The sequence below is a fragment of the Canis lupus genome, chromosome 28, assembly GCF_003254725.2.
Source record: "Canis lupus dingo isolate Sandy chromosome 28, ASM325472v2, whole genome shotgun sequence".
In the NCBI taxonomy this organism is placed as follows: Eukaryota; Metazoa; Chordata; class Mammalia; order Carnivora; family Canidae; genus Canis; species Canis lupus.
In genome coordinates, this window is record NC_064270.1 from 15178499 (window position 1) to 15201470 (window position 22972).

The 22972-nt window shown below is 42.7% G+C and overlaps 1 protein-coding gene across 5 annotated transcripts in view; it reads left to right on the forward strand.

Moving 5' to 3' along the window:
• SUFU (SUFU negative regulator of hedgehog signaling) overlaps positions 1 to 22972 on the forward strand; it is a 122626-nt gene that overhangs the window by 61963 nt on the left and 37691 nt on the right. For all 5 annotated transcript variants that reach the window (XM_049103011.1, XM_049103010.1, XM_049103012.1 and 2 more), the window contains exon 4: positions 22492 to 22634. In XM_049103011.1, the coding sequence (XP_048958968.1) occupies positions 22492 to 22634 (143 nt within the window). The remainder of the gene's footprint in view (positions 1 to 22491; positions 22635 to 22972) is intronic.

Here is a 22972-nt window from a genome sequence, read left to right on the forward strand (position 1 = left end):
TCAAGCTGTGAGGAAGCAGGCACTTCCATGTGTTCACTCTGGGATGCAAAACGGTGCTCTCTCTGTAGGAGAGAACATATCAGTATCCAGTATCTACTTACCCTTTGATGCAGCAATGCCACTTCTACTAGGAATCCCAAAGATATGAGCAAAAACATAAAAAGATGCTCATAAGTGGCTATTAATTGAAGGAGCATTTGTAGTAACTAGTGTAAACATCTCATGACAGCGATGGGTCTATGGGAGGAAGTGGAAGTGTGTGCATGCTTTGTCAAGCCTCTGCTTGGGTTTGATATCATCCCTTTAGTCAAAATAAGTCAGGTTGCCAAGCCTAGGGTCAGAAAAGGAGGGGACTACAAAGTTACAAAGTTAATACCCTCAGAGAGGGTATTCACTGAGGCTGTTAGTACAATCAGTTTACTGTAAGGAACTTAGAATCTTTCTTGTAATTTATACAGCATGGTTTATATAGATTTCTGATCTTGATCATATAAATAGAATACACTCCAAGTTAACAAGATGTCTCTTAAAATGTATAAATCCAACTACTCTATTTCAGATATTTCAGTATACATTAAGCAGTTATGTTTGAGAGTTATGAATCCTCATCATTCTGTGCAGTAAAAGAGCTGATGGTGATGGTGGTAACACCAATGAAGATGACCAGTGGAACTGCCTCATCAAGAATGTCTGTGCAGCGTTCTTAGAGCTTTTTAAAATGTCCAGCAAATTAATCAAGCAAAAAAATTCTCTCTTTAATGTAGCCTAAAAAGTTGTTGAATATTCAGGATATGGAATCAAGTGTGTGGTGGTGTTGTAACCAAAATAAAACTATAGCCATTGCACCTTAAAAAAGAAAAAAAAAAAAGGCAATGTGGAGAAAAGTATCTATAGTAAGTTTCACTTATATAAGAAAACATGTTTTTCTTTATATTTTTAAATGGAAGGGTAAACCATAATATTTTTAAAATGGTAATCTATGGGAGAAGGAGAGAACAGATGGAGAGGACAGAAAGCCAACTTCTCTGAATATATTTTGTTTTTAGATTTATGACTTTGGAATCATGTAAAAATTTATATAATTATAAGGCAAATCAAAATGAATATTTTTGCCCTTTGTGTGTGTGTATGCTATAAAGGAGATTATCATAAAACCAGTGGCTTAAAAGAACATACATTTATTATTACCGCTTTGGGTCAATAGCCTGGGTACAGCTTGGGTCTTACAGGGTCTCATCAGTCTGAAATCAAAGTGTTTGCTGGGCTGCATTCTTATTTGGAGGTTCTACTGGGGATGGATCTGCTTCCAAGTTCCCTCCGGTGGTTGTTGGCTGAATCCCTTTCCTTGTAGCTGTAGGATTCAAGGCAGCTTGCTTCTTCAAAGCAAGCAATGCAAAAAGGTGGTGGGGGGCGGTTTACAAAGGTTTTCAGTCCTTTGTTTTAAGACCTTTCACAGGATTCCTTCAAGTCTATCAAAGATAATTTCCCTTTTAATTAACTAAAAATTATTTGATTTGGCCTCACTTCTATTAGAATGGATGCTATTTAAAAAATAGAAGGGGTACCTGGCGGGCTTAGTCAGTGGAGCGTGTCAGTCTTGATCTTGGGGTTGTAAGTTCCAGCCCCAAGTTGGGTGTGGAGATTACTTAAAAAATAAAATCTTAAAAACAACACATACCAGAAAATAACAAGTTCTGGCAAGGATGTGAAGAAATTGGAACCCTTGTGCTTTGCTGGGATGGATGTAAAATGGTGCAGCCATTGTAGAAAACAGTCAGTGATTCCTCAAAAAAGTTAAACATAGAATTACCACGTGATGGGGGCATCTGGGTGCCTCAGTCAGTTAAGTGTCTGCCTACGGTGCAAGACATGATCCTGGGATCCTGGATGGATAATTTCATCAGAGAAATGGAATTTGTTATAAAACTCCAATGAAAATGTTGGAACTATAAAACACAGTAAGTAATATTAAGGACCTAATGGATGAATTTATCAGCCAACTAGACACTGCATAAAACAATGTTGCATTGGGCTCCCTGCTCAGTGGAAAGCCTGTGTCTCCCTCTCCCCACCCTCTGCTCATGCTCTCTCACTATCTCTCTGTCTTTCAAATAAATAAAACCTTAAAAAAAAAAAAAAGAATTACCATATGATTTACCAATTCCGCTTCTGGGTATATATGCAAAAGAATTGAAAGCAAGCTCTCAAAGAGATATTTGCATACCCATGTTCATAGCATTATTCACAATAGCCAGAAGGTGGAAGCAGCCCACATGTCCATCAACAGATGAATGGGTAGACAAAATGTGGTCTATACGTACAATAGAAAATTATTCATACGTACAATAGAAAATTATTCAACCTTAAAAGGGAAGCAAATTCTGACACATGCTATAACATGGATGAACCTTGAGGACATTATGTTACAGTGAAAAAAGTCACAAAAAGACAAATATGGTATGATTCCACTTATATATGGTACCTGGAATAGTTTAATTCATAGAGACAAAAATTCATAGTAGAATGGTGGCTACCAGGGGTTGAAGGGAGGGAATGGAGAGTTAGTGTCTAATGAGTATAAAGTTTTGGTTTTGTAAGAAAAGAATTCTAGAGATTGATCGCACAATAACGTGGATGTACTTAACACTACTGAACTATAACCTTAAAGATGGTTAAGATGGTAAATGCTGTGTGTATTTTACTATAATTAAAAATTTAGGGATGCCTGGGTGGCTCAGCAGTTAAGCATCTGCCTTTGGCTCAGGACATGATCCTGGGGTCCCGGGATCAAGTCCCACATCAGGCTCCCTGTATAGAGCCTGCTTCTCCCTCTGCCTGTGTCTCTGCCTCTCTCTCTGTCTCTCTCTCTCTCTGTGTCTCTAATGAATAAATAAATAAAAATCTTTTTAAAAATTTAAAAAATTTAAAAAACTGATTTCAGGGCCCTTGAATGGCTGAGTTGGTTGAGCTTCTTACTCTTGGTTCAGTTCAGGTCATGAGCTCCAGATCCTGGGATCAAGCCCTGCAACAGGCTCCTCGCTCATGGAGGCATCTACTTGTCTTTCTCCACTCTGCCCCATCCCCCGCACTCTTGCTCTCTCACTCTTTCTCTCTAAAGTAAATAAGTCTTTAAAAAGAATAATTGAAAAAAAAAAAAGAATAATTGAGGGGATTCCTGGGTAGCTCAGCAGTTTAGCGCCTACCTTCGGCCCAGGGCGTGATCCTGGAGTCCTGGGATCGAGTCCCACATCAGGCTCCCTGCATGGAGCCTGCTTCTCCCTCTGCCTGTGTCTCTGCCTCATTCTCTCTCTCTGTCTCTCATGAATAAATAAATAAATTATTTTAAGGGAATAAATAAAAAGAATAATTGATTTAGGATCTTAATTACATCTATAAAATCCCTTCACTTTTGTCATATTCTATTGGCCAGAAACAAGTTGCAAGTGGTGCTCACAGTTAAGTTATGAGCACTAGAGGTGAGGAGGAATTATGAGGCCACCTTAAAATTGGCTTGCCAATATTTCCTAAAAATTAAAAGCAAAAGGAAATAAATGAAATTCACAGCATATCTAATTGATGTCATAACAAAGTGCATAGATTTTAAAACACAGTAATGTGACCGTATATTTCTGATAGATATATCACAAAGACAAAAAATCCCCCTATTTTCAGTGATCACATTGTTAATAATATTGGTATTATTATGAAATTAGTGTATATAAATAATAGATAAGGCAAATCATTATTTAGAAACCAAGATTTTCAGTAAGAGAAAAAGAAACATATAAAATCAAATAAATAAAAACTCTGTATTCTTAAAATTTTTGAAAGATTTACGTATTTATTAGAGGGGCAGAGGGAGAGAATCTTACGCAGGCTGCATACTGTGAGTGGAGCCAGTGCAGGGCTTGATCTCATGACCCTGAGCTCATGACCTGAGCCAAAATCAAGAGTCAAACACTCCACTGACTGAGCCACTCAGGTGCCCCTGTATTCTTAAATTTTAACTGGAAATATCAGGATGAACTTGAGATTATTTTTTCTTTTAAAAACAGTATTTTGGGGATCCCTGGGTGGCGCAGCAGTTTAGTGCCTGCCTTTGGCCCAGGGCGCGATCCTGGAGACCCGGGATTGAATCCCACGTCGGGCTCCCGGTGCATGGTCATAAATAAATAAAAGTTAAAAAAAAATAAAAATAAATAAAAATAAAAACAGTATTTTGGGGGCACCTGGGTGGCTCAGTTGGCTAAGCGTCTGCCTTCAGCTCAGGTCATGATCTTGGGGTTCTGGGATTGAGCCCTGCTTTGGGCTCCCTGCTCCCCTGTTTATGCTCTCTCTTTCTCAAATAAATAAAATCTTTTTTAAAACACACAATATTTTTATCTTTGTTTACTGAAAAAAATCTTTTTTTAAAGATTTTATTTATTTGAGAGAGAGTATAAGTTGGGGGAGGATGAGAGGGAGAGGGAGAGAGAAGCAGACTCCCCCCACTCAGCAAGGAACCAGATGTGGGGCTCGATCCCAAGACCCTGAGATGATGACCTGAGCTGAAGTCAGGGGTCCGACATTTAACCAGCTGAACCACCCAGGCACCCTAACCCTATGACATCTCTTTATACCAGAAAACAGGAAGCTACCAAAGATTGTGAGGGTCATATCAACAGATGCAGCAGAGTCTCTATTTTAGAGATCTCTACCACCTAAAGATGGGATAATATAAGTATTAAGAACAATAACAACTGTAATGGATTGATACACATCAAATAAATTAAAATCCATGTGTTCATAGATAAAAAGGCAAACAACAAAAAACTGCACTGATCATCTTTAGAAGATTTGACACATTGTATTCTTGAAAACTAGTGAGTAAAGGAAAAGAACCATACATTTAATCTGCCTTCCCTGTAAATTAAAGATTTCCAGCTAAAAAATTATACAGAATGATAGAGTAGTTTTTGGAGCCTCCTAATGAAATATTGAATTTAGCAGTTGTCACCATAGTGTGACCCACTATGAGCTTACAATTTCTAGCTCTCACCTTTGGTATTTACAGGAAACACCAAAAGACAAAGGGACATGGCAGGGACACAATCAGCAAAATTCAGACTTTGGGGAATTTTACTGGAAAGACAATCTGATTCCTTCAATAAGAAAAAACAAAAAAGAGGAAGAGAGAGAAACTCACTTTAAAAATAAACTAGCCAGGGGATCCCTGGGTAGCTCAGTGGTTTAGCACTTGCCTTCGGGCCAGGGCGTGATCCTGGAGTCCCGGGATCGAGTCCCACATCAGGCTCCCTGCATGGAGCCTGCTTCTCCCTCTGCCTCTCTCTCTCTCTCTCTCTCTCTTTCTCTGTGTGTGTGTGTGTCTCTCATTAATAAATAAATAAATAAAATATTTAAAAAAAAAACAGCCAAATACATTGTATGACTCTTAGTGGATAGTAATTTGAAAAAACCAACCTTGGAAGACATTTGTAGAAAGTCAATTTGGGGGATGCTTGAATGAGTCTGATGGTAAAGCATCCGACTTTTTTTTTTTAAAGATTTTATTTATTTATATTCAAGAGAGACACAGAGAGAGGGAGAAGTAGGCTCCCTGCAGGGAGCCCCATGTGGGACTCGATCCCAGGATCACAACCTGAGCCAAAGGAAGATGCTCAGTCACTGAGCCACCTAGGCATCCCAGCATCTGACTCTTGATTTCTGCTTGGGTGGTGAGATCAAGCCCCAGGTCCAGCTCTGCGCTCAGCAGGGAATCTGCTTGAGATTCTCTCTCTCTCCTTCTGCCCCTGCCCCCCTGATGCATGCTTTCTCTCTATAAATCAATCACAATCAATCTTTTATAAGAAAAGAAAGACAATTTAGACAATAACATTTAATATTTGATAATACTAAAAACCTGCCAAATTTTTAGGTGTGATGCTTATAATTGTAGTTATGTTTTTATTTTATTTATTTTTTTAATATTTTATTTATTTATTCATGAGAGACACACAGAGCGAGGCAGAGACACAGGCAGAGGGAGAAGCAGGCTCCATGCATCGGGAGCCCAATGTGGGACTCGATCCCAGGTCTCCAGGATCGTGCCCTGGGCCAAAGGCAGGCGCCAAACCGCTGCGCCACCCAGGGATCCCTGTAGTTATGTTTTTAAAAAGAGTCCTTACCATTTAGAGATCTGTACTAACATACTTATGGATGAAATGATATGATGTCTAAAATTTGCTGCAAAATAATCCTGTGGGGATAGTGTGGGAATTTGAGGGATAGGGTTATATATATGATTTGGGATAGACCGTGAGTTGATAATTATTGAGGCCAAGTAATGGATATATAGGAGTTCCTTGTATTATTTTCTCTATTTTGGTTGAAAAATCACCTTCATGAGTTATTAGTTAAAACTAAAGCCTATGTTTCAGACCAGAAGTAGAGGAGGGGTGTTTTTAATGTGCTTTGGAAACATTTGAAGTTCAAAGCTATATGGTGGGTTGGCCAAGCCCTAGTGGATTAGTGAGAAAGAATTCCTTAGAGACCAACTTCTCTAGTACTCAGGTCACCTCCTACCATGTTCTTTCCTTTCTCCTCCTACTGTTTCAGTATGGTTGGTGGATAGGAAGAAGGGTTGAGGTTTATTGGTTTGGTTTGATTGGTTCATCCAGTTTTCTCTGCCACAGACTGAATTTAGCAACTCACTTAAGAACGGCTTCTTCCTGAGAGTGTTAGGGCAAAACCTCGATCTCTATAACAGACCTGCACTCAAATAGTTTCACACTTGGTTACACTTGAACTTGCAGTCTGCATGGGGATAGACTTTTTTTGTAGTAAGTGTAGCACTCGAGTTAAGAATTTCTGTTTTAGGGATGCCTGGGTGGCTTAGCGATTGAAAGTCTGCCTTTGGCTCAGGGTGTAATCCCAGGGCTCGGGATCGAGTTCCGCCATCGGGCTCCTTGTGGGGAGCCTGCTTCTCCCTTTGCATGTGTCTCTGCCTCTCTCTGTGTGTGTCTCTCATGAATAAATAAATAAAGTCTTTTAAAAAAAAGAATTTTGATCTACTTAACTTCTTACCTGGCCCCAGAAGGTTTCTCTCTTTGTAAATTGGAAACCGAATGCTTTATGTACATAGGACCAGGGCAGAACCAGATTCTTCTTTTGAGGGTGCCAGAGCTACATTCTGTCCTCATCATCCTCTTTCCTGAAGGAAAAACAAATATGCTTATTTTGTCTGTTCCTCTCTAGCCTGTAAATGCTAAGAATACAACTCTCTCCACTCCCAAAAGCAAACACCAAATAACAAAGCAAAAAAGTTTATCCTGGACTAGTGTGTCCCTCCAGATTTCTAGACTTCTGTAAAGGGGGCAAAATGCCTTTCCTCTTTGGAATCTAGGCAAAATGAAGGCTACACTAAAGTTCTTTGACTCAGGAATGTTCGTAGATAGAGATGGAGCTTTGATCCAAAGCAAAAGTGCTTCAGCTCTGTCCACCCCATCTTCACCCAGCCCTGTCTGGTTGTTAGTCTGTAAATATGTCTACCATTTTGATCTTAGATGTTAGCTGCTTCAGTGCTGTGTTAACCCTGAGCTGCACAGCAGTAAAAATGCTGAAAGTGCTAATAGGAAACAATGTACAGTGTACAGAAATAGGACTAAGAACAAAAACAGCAAGGGAGAGAAAGGGGATTGTTTTTATGTAACTGACTATAACCACTAAGAGAGGAAAAAAATAAATAAAATTTTGAAATCTGTGGCAAGAGTACCAATATCATTAGTCTGATTAATTTAGGAGAAGGTGGGGTATTTGTTCAAGAACTTAAATGCTTAGCTGGTGAAAGTGCCACTGGCAACTTCTTAGATACAAGCCAAGGATGGTCTCCTAGATTCCTGGACCATCCAAGTCTGTACTGCTGCCCTCAGAGTTGGTGGCACAATAGCCAGTGTGATGGCCACTGGAGTTGCCAAAGGAATACCCACCGCATGTCAGAGGGATGAAGGAGGAGTACTTCTTTCCCATTTTATTTTTTAAGCATACAAATAATATATAAATCCATTTGGAAGTTAATGATTCAGACTCTATGAATAAAGTAAAAATCCTCCCTGACTACCTGACCCAATCTTGGGCCCCTCCCCAAACCACTTTATCTGTTTGGTGTGCTTCCTTGTACCCAACCAGACTTTTTCTATGCATTCACCTTCTCCTGGGTACCTATAGAAGTGGTTTGGGTTTATGTATATATTTTTTCCTCCTTTTTTTTTTTTTTTTAAGTAAACTCTACCTCCAATGCAGGGCTGGAACTCATAACCCTAAGATCAGAGGTCCCATGCTCTAGCAACTGAGCCAGCCAGGCACCTCATATTTTTTCCTTCTTTAACGTAAGTGAAACTGTACTTTCCTTCAGAATTAGATTTTTTAAATAACTGTGCATCTTGGGGACGCCTGGGTGGCTCAGCGGTTGAGCGTGATCCTGGGGTCCCGGGTTCAAGTCCCACATTGGGCTCCCTGCAGGGAACCTGCTTCTCCCTCTGCCTGGGTCTCTGCCTCTCTCTGTGTGTCTCTCATGAATGAACAAATAAAAAATCTTAAAAAAAAAAAAAAACATGCATCTTGGAGATCTTTCCATGTCAAAATATAAAGATTTATCTAATTCCTTTTTACTGCTGCCTATGATTTCAGAGTATGCATAAACCATATTTTAACCATTCTCTTGATGCACATTTAGGTTGTTTCCATTTTTTTCACTATCACAAACAGTGCACAGATGTTGTGAGCATTCTTTTTCATTCCTCCTTGTGAACATGTTTTGCTCTAGGGCAGATACGTACCATGAGGTGGAATGATTAGGTCAAAGAGAAAGTCCTTTTATATTAGTAGATTCTGCTCTGTGGCCCTCCAAAGTGACTGTGCCACTTTACGGATGCTTGGCAGCTAAATGGATTTTCATTGTAGACTTACCTAATCTCTTCAGGAAAAAGATGGAAAGATTAGACGCATGTGCTTGATTTTTAAAGCTTCAAAGCATCTTCTAGTACTGTTTGGGGGTTGAAATGTATATAGGAACTGCAAATTTAAAACCTTCTATAGTTATTTTGGCTTTAAGAACAAAGGGCCTGCATGCAGGTGGCGGGCCCTGTGTGTAGGCTCAGGAGAGTGAGAAGAGCAGAAATGGGTTTTGCAAAGTTACAAGCCTCTGGGCAAAAGACGTTTCCTTCCAATGCCGACAGGTGTCTAAACAGATGGAGCTACTTTAAAAGAAAAGTGAAAGCATCTGCCTGCTTAGGACTCAAGGCTCTCTGGAAATGGAGAGTAAGGATCTGTATTCCTTGTAGGAGAGCATGGCACATAGAGGGTGATAGGACTTGACTAGTGACAGCCACACGCCATGCCAGGTAAACTCTACTCAGCTCTTTTTGCACCGAGGCATTCACCTTCCTGTGGGAAGAATGAGTCCTGCCATGGCCCAGTGTGTACAGACGCAAGGTGAGTGTCAGGGATCCGCACTCTGCCTCTGGGGAAACCACACTATTGGCAGGGAGTGAGCCATTCTTGAAAGGTCTGCAGCCCCCAGAGACTCACTTTTGGATGAGAGCTGCCAGTGGCCCCAGCAGCCCTCCAGCCTCCTACCTCCCCTGCTGTAACCATTATTCCAGGTTGCTGAGCTTCTCTGCTTATAAATGGGATTTTCCTTACACTTTACTATTTGTCTTTATGATCACGGCTTTGAGGGAGAGGGAGAGAGCTGGGGAGCCAGAGGTTTTTGAGAAAATACATAGGGAAACAATTTTGAGCCTCTTTTGGCTGGGTTTCTAATCCTTGGTGATTCCTTTGATTCTGGGCAAAACCTAGAAGGAATATCCTTTATGGTTCCTTGCAGTTTTATAAGAACAAACATGTCCCCTTGCTCTTCCTTATTTAATTAAGCAGTACAGCCCATTCATTTCCCTCTGTCTTGCAACCACATTTAGCCAAATTAATATCAGACAGAACTAGTTAAGGGAAGCTCTCTAACCATAAACACTCAAATTAACTTTTCAGGTTATGAAGCTGCACTCAGAATTTTAAAAAGGTATGTGTGGTGTGTGGGGGAGTACAGTTCATTTTCGCTTTCACCACTTGACCAGGTTGGAAAAACCTGACAGCCAGCCACCATCCACACTATTCAGCGATGAAGAGTCTGCCTGCTAGCCTCTCCTAGCCTCAAAGCTTGTTAACACATGTCCAGTGAATCTGTTTCTTTCCCTCCCCCTACAGTATATACTTTTTCCTGTTTTTCCTTTCTCCAAAGAAAATGGCCTTTCTTTGGAGGAGTTTGATTTGAAACCCCACAAAGAGAGATTGTATAGTCATGCTCCTGAGACCTCCTTTTCTGCAAGCATCCTTTCTGCTGTGCATGTGTGTGGAGAAAGGCAGGGGTGCCGAATTCAGTTGCTTTGTACCAGTTGAAGCCTCTAAGCTCTAGAGTATCCCATCCTTATCCTCTCCTTGTATTGTTCGAGTGTTAGAGGGGAATTACCCAGGACATACTTTTCTTTTTTTGCTCCTTTTTTTTTTTTTTAATTTTTGATAGTCACAGAGAGAGAGAGAGAGAGAGAGAGAGGCAGAGACACAGGCAGAGGGAGAAGCAGGCTTCATGCACCGGGAGCCCGACGTGGGACTCGATCCCAGGTCTCCAGGATCACGCCCTGGGCCAAAGGCAGGCGCCAAACCACTGCACCACCCAGGGATCCCTCTTTTTTTGCTCCTATGTGATGTGTATGCATCACTGCCCTTAACTGCTATCCAGAATTCCTGAGATAGGCCTTGCCTCACCACTGCTGCAAGGCTCTGAGCTAAATTCTTATCCTTGGCTTGGAGATGGGGAGTAGGAGCTAGCAGGCAGGGAAGTGCTCGCTCACAGCTTTGCTTGGATTGTTGGAGGAAGGAGAGTTGCTGATCATTCCGATCAAGAAGAGGGTCTGTGCCACTCATCCTTTGGTAGGTACTGTCAGGTACCTAAAGTAGTGGAGGCCTGGAAGGTGTTAGGACAGCATCTTCTGTGCAGTGCCTGGGCTCATACTCTCCCCATAATGAGCATAGCATCTCATGGGTGTATCAGAAATATAGTCTGTGGCAGTGGCATTAGGCTGTCCTACACCCTATGACCTCCTGAAATTTTGTAGGCTGAAGAAACAGAAACTAAATACACACATCCTCACCCCTCCCCCCAGCTTGGCTTAGAGCAAGGAGAAAGCACCTGGGCTTTAGAAATTAGGATAGGATTACATGCAAGATCCACTGGGGGCAGTGGGCCAACTGTGGCCCCAGTTAGGAGCATCTGAGCTGGGAATAGGCCAGCAGAACTGACTTTGAACTTTACTCTTCCACTGCCCCAACCAGAGCTGATTCATTCAGTAAAACCTCCAGGTTATCTCCTCTCACTGGGGCATCATGAGGCTGCCTGAGGCTGTGCAGACTTGGGTTTCAGCCCTCATAAGGATATTTCAGTTTGTGAGCCTTCAGCTGACTTTAAGGGGCTGTCTTTGAATCTCAAAGGAAGCCTGTGGACCCAGCTCCGCTGTGCAGACCACAGACTACAATGGCTGCAGTAGCATCTTGGGCCTTCTCAGAAAGGAGGGTGGCATCGGGCAGTCATCAGATGCTCCCCATGTGTTTTGGTTTCCTGCTGGGACTCTCTAGGGACAGGAGGACAGGCTACCTGACCCTTCCCTATCAGCAGCCTGTGTTGTTGGGGGTGTGTCTAGCACATCTGGCATTTTAAGGAAGAACTGCTAAGCCCTCCTAGTAACCAGCTCTGTGTCCTCGTATAGGACATTTAAGTACACGTTGTCAAACCAGGTGTGATCATTGCTGTGATTTGTGAGCAACAAGGCAAGAAAACTGGAGACTGTTCTTGAAAAACTGATGGCTACCCCATTGTTCAAAAGCTTAACCTTGAGGGGCACTGGGTGGCTCAGTCAGTTAAGCATCCGACTCTTGGTGGATTGAGCCCCACGTTGGGCACTGTACTCAGCGTGGAGTCTGCTTGGAATTCTATCTCTCCCTCCCCTTCCTGTGCTGGTGTGCTATCTTTCTCTCTCTCTCTCTCTCCTTCCCTCCCTCCTTCTGAAAGAAATAAATCTTAAAAAGAAAAAAATTTGACTTCTAAGTCCACAGACTCCAGTCTGCCAGCCTGTTTTGTGCCATCTCCCATTTTCCAAATCTCTCTAAAATACCTCTTGTAGACCAGCCACTCATTTGATACCTGGTACAATTCAGCTGTGTTTCTTCCCTTCTTCCTCTCAGAGCCTCACTCAAAAGTGCCTTTGCCTTCGGGGGTCCGAGCTTCAGCCATGAGAAATCCACTCTTTTTGGCTCTGGAAGACATTAACCTGTTCCCCTCAGACCAAGTATATTAATTGTGGGATAGGGTGTGGAGGGTGGAGCATTGCTTTCCAAACTATTATGCAAAAACATTACTGGGACTGTATTTTCACACAGAATGGTAGACTGACAGTCATTTTCCGGAGTTGGGTTGAATTAAGAATTCTTGAAGAATGTATTTGTTCCTCAGTGTTTCAAAGGCAGCACTAATTATTTTACAAACAATGGCTGTTTTCTTCTGCAACCCATTTCCCTAGATTTTGGTAACTTCTTATATCCGGCACAATCCAACTTCAAACGACCAAGACTAAAGCATGGATGTTTGAGAAGTGGGGGTAGGGTCAGGGCCAATCTGAGGGGCTGAGTAGAAGCTGCACTCCCGGAGTGCCTGGCTGGCTCATTCGGTAGAGCGTGTGATTCCTGATGTCAGTGTTGTGGGTTTGCATACCACATTGGGTGTAGAGATTACTTAAAAATAAACATCTTAAAACAAAACTCTGCACTCCCATACAGCACTCTCAACTTTTAAGAGTTCTTGCCAGGCAGTTGTTAATGGGGAAGGAGACATAGAGTGGTGAAACCTTAGTCTCAGTGAAGCAAGGGGCAGACCTATACCTAGCAGTTTTTTGGCGTGGTATTCTCTGATGACTTTGCCAAATAGGTAGCAGCTGAGGGAGGTTTCTTGGTGGCAGAGCTCAGAGGAGGGGAAGGGAATGGCAAGTGAGCATCCAGGCTTCACCTGGAATGGCCTGCCTTCAGACTCCAGGAGGCCCCTCTGCTGTGTGGTTTGGGTGGAGGTCCCAGGGATTTGCATCCTAATGTCTTGGTTAGGACACTTCTGGGAGCCAAAGAGAGGAAGAGAGAGGTAACGTGCCCCTCTAACCACTGGCCTGAACAGCTGGCCTCTGACTGAGGCGTTATTAGCATTTGAAAACCCCTCTGAAGGGGCTGAGAACTTCCTGGGGTGGGCGCTGAGGCCTGAGTGCTGAGACCCGCGGTGGCTCCACACAGAATGGGGCCAAGCACCGAGGGCATAAAGACCAGACTGGACTCAAGAATGAGCCCATTGTGGCTTTGTCCCAGGCTTGAAAACTGTGACCAAGGCTCTTTCATTGTTAAGAAAGACCGTTTCTTGGCCACGGCAGAGCTAATAAGTCTCGTCCCCCCACCAGGCAGGGCTGAGGAAGAAAGACCGAGTCCCAGTCAGGAAGGTTGTTAGCATGGTGTGCCCCCAAACCTTTCTGTGAGTAGTTATGAGTTCTCCTCCCTCATCCCTCCTTCGGATTCACTCCTGATCCACACGTGTTGGTCCCAGAGCAGCAGCTGAGCCTGTCTCCCTTTTCTGCCTTAGGGTCTCCCCTTCCAGCTGCCTAAATTAAGCCCTTTTCTAAATTAAGTCTGTATGAAGGTTTTTTTTTTTCCTTTGTCATTCTTATTTCATTTAAACAGTTTTGGTTTGTACAACGTTTATTTTTTTAAGATTTTATTTATTTATTCATGAGAGACACAAAGAAGGAGAAACACAGGCAGAGGGAGAAGCAGGCTCCATGCAGGGAGCCTGAAGTGGGACTGGATCCCCCCTGGGCTGAAGGCGGTGCCAAATCGCTGAGCCACCCAGGCTGCCCTGTACAACGTTTATTTTTAAGCCAGGGTCAGTTCTGACTAATCAAAGGTCATGGCTCCAAACCGTTTCAGCCTTTTCCCTATTTCCAGCTTATCTTCTTGCCAGGTTTGGGGTACGTTTTTACAGACCAGGCAGCTAGGTGTGGTGTGGGTGGAAGAGAACTGAAGCAACGCTTCCTTAAACCAGGAGCGATGGTGCCACCTACTGGCTTGTGCTGTGAGCTACAGGCTCTGGCGGGTTCTTAACTTCATTAACGAATAGATAAATAAAACGTGCTATATGCACACAATGCAATATTATTTGGCAATAAAAATGAAGTATTGATACATGCTACAACATGAACCTTAAAAACATTATACTAAGTGAAAGAAGACAGTCACAAAAGGACATATATGAGTCCACTTGTATGGAATGTCCAGAGAGGCGAATCTATGGAGACAGAGAAATTAGAGGTTGCCTATGGCTAGAATGGTTAGGGGGAAACGGGGAGTGACTTGTAGGCATTGCTTTTTGGGGGTGATGAAAATGTTCTGGGGTTCATTGTGGTGATGGTTTCACAACTGTGAATTTCACAGTATGTGAATTACATCTCATTAGTCATTAAAAAAAAAAAGAAAAAAGAAAAAATATACTAGGTGAAAGGGAGGAATCCTGGGGGAAAGGCAAAGTGGGCAAAACAAGGCCAAGGTCCTGGATTCTTGATTACTACCTTCTCAGGGTAAGCAGCAGCCTGAGAGAAACCTGACTTACAATGCCCACACATTGGTATGTTATAGGTCTACATGACCTGAATGACCGACACTTCCATTTTCTACAAATGAGGAAAAGATCCTTGAGAGACACTGCCCAAGGTCATGGGACAAGTCAGTGATGGGGCACAGTGCCACATTTACCAAACTTTTGAGTCATCCATAACACTTCTGTGTACTGCCTATCACATAACCTACCTGTATTTTCCCCCTAAGATTGACTCACTTTTAAAAACCTAGACAAGAGGCACCTGGGTGGCTCAGTGGTTGAATGCCTGCCTTTAAATAAAACCTTTTTAAAAAGTAAAAATAAAAATCTAGACAAACTTAGCTTTTTTTTTTTAATTTTTATTTATTTATGATAGTCACACACACACACACACACACACACACAGAGAGAGAGAGAGAGGCAGAGACATAGGCAGAGGGAGAAGCAGGCTCCATGCACCGGGAGCCCGACATGGGATTCGATCCCGGGTCTCCAGGATCGCGCCCTGGGCCAAAGGCAGGCGCTAAACCCCTGCGCCACCCAGGGATCCCTAAACTTAGCTTTTTTAAAAAAAGATTTTATTTATTTATTCACGAGAGACACAGAGAAAGAGTGAGACAGAGACATAGGCAGAGGAAGAAGCAGGCTCCCTGCGAGGAGCCTGATGTGGGACTCTATCCTGGCACCCCGGGATGATGACCTGAGCTGAAGGCAGACACTCTACCGCTGAGCCACTCAGGCATCCCAGCTCCCTTATTTATTTATTTATTTATTTATTTATTTATTTATACATACAGATTTTATTTATTTATTCATGAGAGACACTGAAAGAGAGAGGCAGAGACAGGCAGAGAGAGAAGCAGGCTCCATGCAGACGGCCCGATATGGGACTTGATCCCGGGACTCCAGGATCACACCCTGGGCCAAAGGCAGGCACTAAACCATTCAGCCACCCAGGGATCCCCCCCAGCTCCCTTATTTAATAATATTCCCGTCAGCAGTGTATGAGGATTCCAGTTTCTATCCTTACCGACATTTGTTATTGTCATTGTAATTCTAGCCACCCTAGTGGATGTGAAGTGATGGTATCTCACTGTGGTTTTGATATGCATTTCCCTAATGGCTAATCATGCTGAGCATCTTTTCATGTGCTTATTGGCTATTTTTATATCTTTTTTTGAGAAAGCTCTATTTAGATCCCCATTTTAAAGTTATTTGTCTTTTTATTATTGAGTTGCAAGTCTTTATATATTCTGGGTACCTATCAGATGTACGACTAGTAAATATTTTCTCACATTCTGTAGGTTACCTTTTTACTTTATTTTTTATTTTTTTATTATTTTTTCACTTTCTTTTAAAAACAATTGTTAAATATACATAACACAAAATTTACTACTTTAACCATTTTTCTATGTATATTACGTGGCATTAAATACATTTTACATTGTTGTACAACTGTTGCCACCATCCATCTCCAGAACTTTATCTTTCTCAACTGAAACTTTATACCCATTAAGTGCTAACTTTCCACTTCCCTCCTCCCCCAGCCTCTGGCAACCACCCTTCTACCTTCTGTCTCTATAATAATTTGACTACTCTGGTACCTCATATGAGTGAAGTCCGTTTTGGGCAGATTAGCTTACTTAACATAATGTCTTCAATGTTTATCCATCTTGTAGCATGTATTAGAATGTCCTTTTTTAAAAAAGATTTTATTTATTTATTCATGGCAGACACAGAGAGAGAGAGAGAGAGAGAGAGAGAGAGGCAGAGACACAGGCAGAGGGAGAAGCAGGCTCCACGCAGGGAGCCCGACGTGGGACTCGACCCCAGGTCCCCAGGATCACACCTCAGGCCCAAGGCAGCACTAAACCTCTGGGCCACAGGGGCTGCCCTAGAATGTCCTTTTTTAAGGCTGAAAAATATATACCACGTTTTGTTAATCCATTCATCCGTTGATGGACCCTTGGCTTGCTTCTCTTTTCTGGCTGTTGTGAATAATTCTGCTGTGAACATGGGTGTATAAGTATGTGTTTGAGTCTCTTTAATTCTTTCAGGTGTGTACCCAGGCGTAGAATTGCTGGATCCTATGACAAGTCTGTGTTTAACTTTTGGAGGCACTGTCACTCTGTTTTCCACAGTGGCTGTACCATCCTACACTCCCAGGAACAGTGCACCCAACTTGAAAGTTTTTCCACAGCCTCACCAGCATTTGTCATTTTCTACATGGTGTTTTATTTTGTTTTGTTTTGTTTTATGATAGCCATCCTGATGTTTGTGAAGTGGTATTTCATTATGGTTTGGGTTTGCATTTCTTTTTACTTTCTCAGTGGTACTGTTTGCAACATAAAAGATTTTTATCTTAATGAAGTCCAATTTATCCTTTGTTGATGGTGCACTTGGTGTCTATCTAAGAAACCATTGCCTGATTTAAGGTCAGAAGGTTTATTACTATGTTTCTTCTAAAAGTTTTACAGTTTCAGCTATTACAGTTAGGTCTATGATCTATTTTAAATTAATTTTTGGGACACCTGGGTGGCTTGGTGGTTGGGCACCTGCCTTTGGCTCAGGGTGTGATCCCTGGATCTGGGATTGAGTCCTGCATCGGGCTCCCTGCATGGAGCCTGTTTCTCCCTCTGCCTGTGTCTCTGTCTCTCTCTTTCTGTATCTCTCATGAATAAATAAATAAAATCTTTTTTAAAATTAGTTAATTGATGAATTTTTGTTTGTGGTGTAAGGAAGAGATCCGACTTGATTCTTTCGTATGTGAATATCCAGTTATTCCACTACCACTTGCTGAAAAAATTATCTTTCCTGTATTGAATTGTCTTGGCATTCTTGTTGAAAATTAATTGGCCATAAATGTTAGGGTTTATTTCTGGACTCTAAATTCTGTTACATTGATCAAATGCCTCTCCTTATGCCAGTACCACACTGTCTTTAAAAAAAAAAAAAAAAAAATTAGGGGATCCCTGGGTGGCTCAGCAGTTTAGCGCCTGCCTTCGGCCCAGGGCATGATCCTGGAGTCCTGGGATCAAGTCCGACGTCGGGCTCCCTGCATGGAGCCTGCTTCTCCCTAGGCCTGTCTCTCTGCCTCGCTCTCTCTCTCTCTCTCTCTCTCTCTGTGTGTGTGTGTGTGTGTGTGTCTCATGAGTAAATAAAATCTTTAAAAAAATTTTTTTAACTTTATTTTTAAACAATCTCTCTACTCAATGTGGAGCTTGAACTCACAACCCTGAGATCAAGAATCTGCATGCTCCACTGACTGAGCCAGCCAGGAGCCCCACTACCGCACTGTCTTGGTAACTGTAGCTTTGTAACAAGTTTTGAAGTCAGGAAGATTAAGTCTTCCAACTTTTGTCTTTTTCAAGCTTGTTTCAACCTTTTCTGGATCCCTTGCATTTTCTTTTTCTTTTTTTCTTTGGCTTTATTTATTCATGAGAGACATGAGCCGAAGACTGGTGTTCAACCCCTGGGCCACCGAGGTGTCCCAAGGATCCCTTGAATTTTCATATGAATTTTAGGATCATCATGTACATTTCTTTTTAAATTTTATTTATTTATTCATAGACACACAGAGAAAGAGGCAGAGACACAGGCAGAGGGAGAAGCAGGCTCCATGCAGGGAGCCCGATGTGGGACTCGATCCCGGGTTTCCAGGATCACACCCCAGGCTGCAGGCGGCGCCAAACCGCTGCGCCACCGGGGCTGCCCATCATGTACATTTCTACAAAAAAGGCATTTGGCATTTTATTTTTTTATTTTTTATTTTTTTAAATATTTTATTTATTTATGACAGATACAGAGAGAGAGAGAGAGAGGCAGAGACACAGGCAGAGGGAGAAGCAGGCTCCATGCACCGGGAGCCCGATGTGGGATTTGATCCCGGGTCTCCAGGATCATGCCCTGGGCCAAAGGCAGGCGCCAAACCGCTGCGCCACCCAGGGATCCCGGCATTTGGCATTTTAATAGAGATTGCATTAAATCTATTACTGTCAACAATCTTGTCTTTCTGTCCATGAATATTGTATATTTTTCCATTAATGGAGGTCTTCTCTAATTCCTTTCAACAGTGTTTTGAAATAGCACAAGTTTTACTTTTTTTTTTTTTTTTTGGTTAAATTTATTCCTGAGCATTGTTTTCTATTCTATTGTAAGTGGAAGCTTTCTTAATTTCATTTTCAGATTGTTCATCACAAGTGCACAGAAATACAAGTGATTTTTGTACATTGCTGTTGTCCCCTGTAACCTTGCTGAACTTTTTTATCCTGTTAGTTGTTTAGTGGATTCCTTAGGATTTTCTATGTAAAAGATCATGTCATTTGCAAATATAGTTTCATTTCCTTTCCAACTTACCTGGATTTTTTTTTAAGATTTTATTTATTTATTCATGAGAGACACACAGAGAGAGAGGTAGAGACAGAGACAGAAGCAGAGGGAGAAGCAGGCTCCATGCAGGGAGCCTGACATGGGACTCGATCCCAGGTCACGCCCTGGGCCGAAGGCGGCGCCAAACCGCTGAGCCACCCGGGCTGCCCTCTTACCTGGATTTTTGTTTATTTTTCTTGCCTAGTTTCCCTGCTTAGAACCCCTAATGCAATGTTAAATAGAAGTGGTAAGAGTGGGCATCTCTGTTATGTACCTGATCTGAGAGGAAAATAATTCAGATCTTTACAATCAAGTATGGTGTTAGCTGTAGGTTTTTTGTAGATGCCCTATTATAGACTGAGGAAGCTCCTGTCTCTTCCTAGTTTGAATGTTTTTATCATTAAAGAGTATTAGATTTTGCAAATGCTTTTTCTGTGTCTATTAAGATGATCATGTGGGGTGTTTTTTAATCTTCATTCTATTGATATATTACATTAGTTTTCTTATGTTACCTCAACCTTGTATTTCTGGGATAAATCTCACTTGCTCATTGTGTATAACCCTTTTTTATATTTTGCTATATTCCGTTTGCTACTGCCTAGTGTGAATTTTTGTGTTTGTATGAATAAGGGATAATGGTCTATGGCTTTCTTTTCTTATAATGCCTTTGTCTGGCTTTGGTATCAGGGTAATATTTGTTTTATAGAAAGAATTGGCAAGTGTTACTTCTTATTTTTTGGAAGTTTGTGAAGAATTGGTATTAATTCTTTAAATGTTTGGTAGAATTTACCAGTGAAGCCATCTGGGGTAAGCTTGTTATAGGATAAGCTTTTGAATTACTAATTGAATCTTTTTGCTTAGTGCTTTGTTTCTAACTTGTAGATCATGCAAGCTGCTTATAGACACGTTTCTGTAAAAGGAGAAGGAATCTGGGAAAAGTGGGCATAGCAGGAAATTTGAAGGTTTGAAGGTTTCTAGTTGGCTCTGCCTGAAGCTGTGCCTTCTCTACCTTTATTACCCCATGTGAGTGAATGCTTTTGAGGTTAGGACCAAAAAGCTGAGCCTGTCTCTTAGATGGAAAAAGTAGTTAGTGTAACCACACCCGACATAGGAGGGAGTTAATATTCAGACCAAGACAAGTGAGAGGCTTTCTCAGGCCTTCCTGGGAGGCTTCAGGCTAGGTGAGTGTGTGTTTTGGGTGTGTATTTTCTGTCTTTTTTTTTTTTTAAGATTTTATTAATTTATTCATGAGATTCACAGAGAGAGAGGCAGAGACACAGAGGAAGAAGCAGGCTCATGCAGGAAGCCCGATGTGGGACTGGATGCCCAGACCTGGGATCACGCCCTGAGCTGAAGGCAGAGGCTCAACCGCTGAGCCACCCAGGCATTCCTGTGTATGTATTTTCATGTTCTGCCTGGCCTTAAATATTGATAAAAAGTGTAGAGTCCCCAGCTGTTGAGATTCCCAGATCATAAGTAATAGACCACAATGAACTACCATACAGCCACTTAAAGAATGAGGTAGCAGAGTGCCTGGGTGGCACAGTCAGTTAAGCATTCAACTTTTGGTTTTGGCTCAGGTCATGATCTCAGGGTCCTGAGATTGAGTCCTGCATTGGGCTCCATGCTCAGCATGGAGTCTGTGAGATTTTCTATCCCTCTCCCACTTCTGTCTGTCTGTCTGTCTGTCTGTCTCTCTAAAATAAATAATAAATCTTTTTAAAAAAAAGAATGAGGGGGGCACTTGGATGGCTCAGTTGTTTAAGCCTCCACCTTCTTCAGCTCAGGTCATGATCCCAGGGTTCTGAGATTGAGCCCCACCAGAGGCAACAGGGAGCCTGCTTCTCCCTTTGCCTGCCACTCCCCTGCTTATGCTCTGTCAAATAAATAAAATCTTAAAAAGAATGAGGTAGGGCAGCCCGGGTGGCTCAGTGGTTTAGCGCTGCCTTCAACCCAGGGCGTGATCCTGGAGACCCAGGATCGAGTCCCATGTCGGGCTCCCTGTGTGGAGCCTGCTTCTCCCTCTGCCTGTGTCTCTGCCTCTGTGTGTGTCTCTCATGAATTAAAAAAAAAAAAAAAAAAAAAGAATGAGGTAGATTTTCAAAAGAGATTTTGTTTATTTATCCATGAGAGACACACACAGAGAGAGGCAGAGATACAGGCAGAGGGAGAAGCAGGCTCCATACAGGGAGCCTGATGCGGGACTCGATTCCGGGACCCTGGGATCATGACCTGAGCCAAATGCAGATGCTCAACCACTGAGCCACACAGGAATCTCAGAATGAGGTAGGTTTTTATGTGCTGACATGAAATGATCTCCCAAGATATATCATTAAACAAAATGTGCAAAACAGTATGCTACCATTTATATTAGGGGAAACAAAAGATGGAGAGAACCTGTAAATGCACACAAGCTATTAAATACAGAGTACCTTTGGAAAGGGTACCCAGGGATCCCTGGGTGGCTTAACGGTTTAGTGCCTGCCTTCGGCCCAGGGCGTGATCCTGGAGTCCCTGGATCGAGTCCCACATCAGGCTCCCTGCATAGAGCCTGCTTCTCTGCCTCTCTCTCTCATTCTGTGTCTCTCATGAATAAATAAATAAAATATTAAAAAAAAAAAAAAAAAAGGACAGGGTACCTAGCAGAAGGATCAGGGGTGGGGAGAGACTTCCTACCACATGGATGTTTTCTTCCTTGTGGTTATGCTATTCTAGAAAATTTTTTTGAAGTGATGAGCCTATGTGAAGTGCAGTGGTGAGGCTATGAGTTGGCCATGTTTGCATGTTTCTCTTGGTCAGTCTGGGCACAATGTCTGTAATTTCGTGGAAACACCCACCCTTCCAGCTATACATCTCTGCAGAGGTGTGTGAGGCACAATCCAGACCTCCATGTCCTTGAAGCGTCCACTGTTCTTCAGAAATCCCTCTATCTGTCTACCTGTGGGAAACCAGTGGCCAGTCTCAAAGGCCCTCCACAGTAGGTGGTTCCTTTTAGAAATACTTTCCGCAGCACAGAAAAGGATTGGAAACAGGGATGTACTTTTCTGTGGTGAAGTGCTTTCCCTGCCCTCCAGCCTCCTTGAGGATTTCTGGCCAGGTGGCCCCACACTAAAGCACCGTATTCTTTGCTGGCAGACTTGATCATGGCTCCCCAATCCCAAGTAAGTCTTTGGATGTACTACACCAAGTGAGCATCTACAGTAGCAGCTTGTCCTTTTCTACCAAAGGCTGGCAGAATTGGCAAGCAGGAACACATTAGGTTTGGGGGAATCTCCACAATCTTTTCTCCTATATGAGTGAATGCTTCCCCTAGTAGACTGGGGAGGTTCCCAGTCTGGACTCCTCTGGTATCAGGGTTCCAGGCATGGATGCAGGGCCTCCAACACTGAGCATCCTCATGTCTCTTCCCACAGAGAACACCTTCTGCAGCGGGGACCACGTGTCTTGGCATAGCCCTTTGGATAACAGTGAGTCAAGAATTCAGCACATGTTGCTGACAGAAGACCCACAAATGCAACCTGTACAGACACCCTTTGGGGTGGTTACATTCCTCCAGGTGAGGCAGAGGTTGGATGTGGGCCCAAGCATTCTCTGAGGGAATAGTCTTTGTAGTAGAGGAGGGCTTGGGTAGGGGGGAGTGAAGGCAACAGGAGATTTCCTTCTCTTGCATTTTCTCTTCCCTCTGATGGCTGGTTGGGTAGATTGGAGCCTGCTGAGATGGGAGAAGGGGGAAAGAGAAGGGGCCATGTGGGGCCGGGCAAGGGGGCGGGGGGCTGTAGTTGAGCAGCTAAGCCTAACAAGGTAGGCATTTTGGTGAACTGGTAAAGTCCCAGGTGGCTGTAGGCACAGGACCACCCAGTAGGAAGACAACTTCAAGCCAGCCTTGCCCTTACC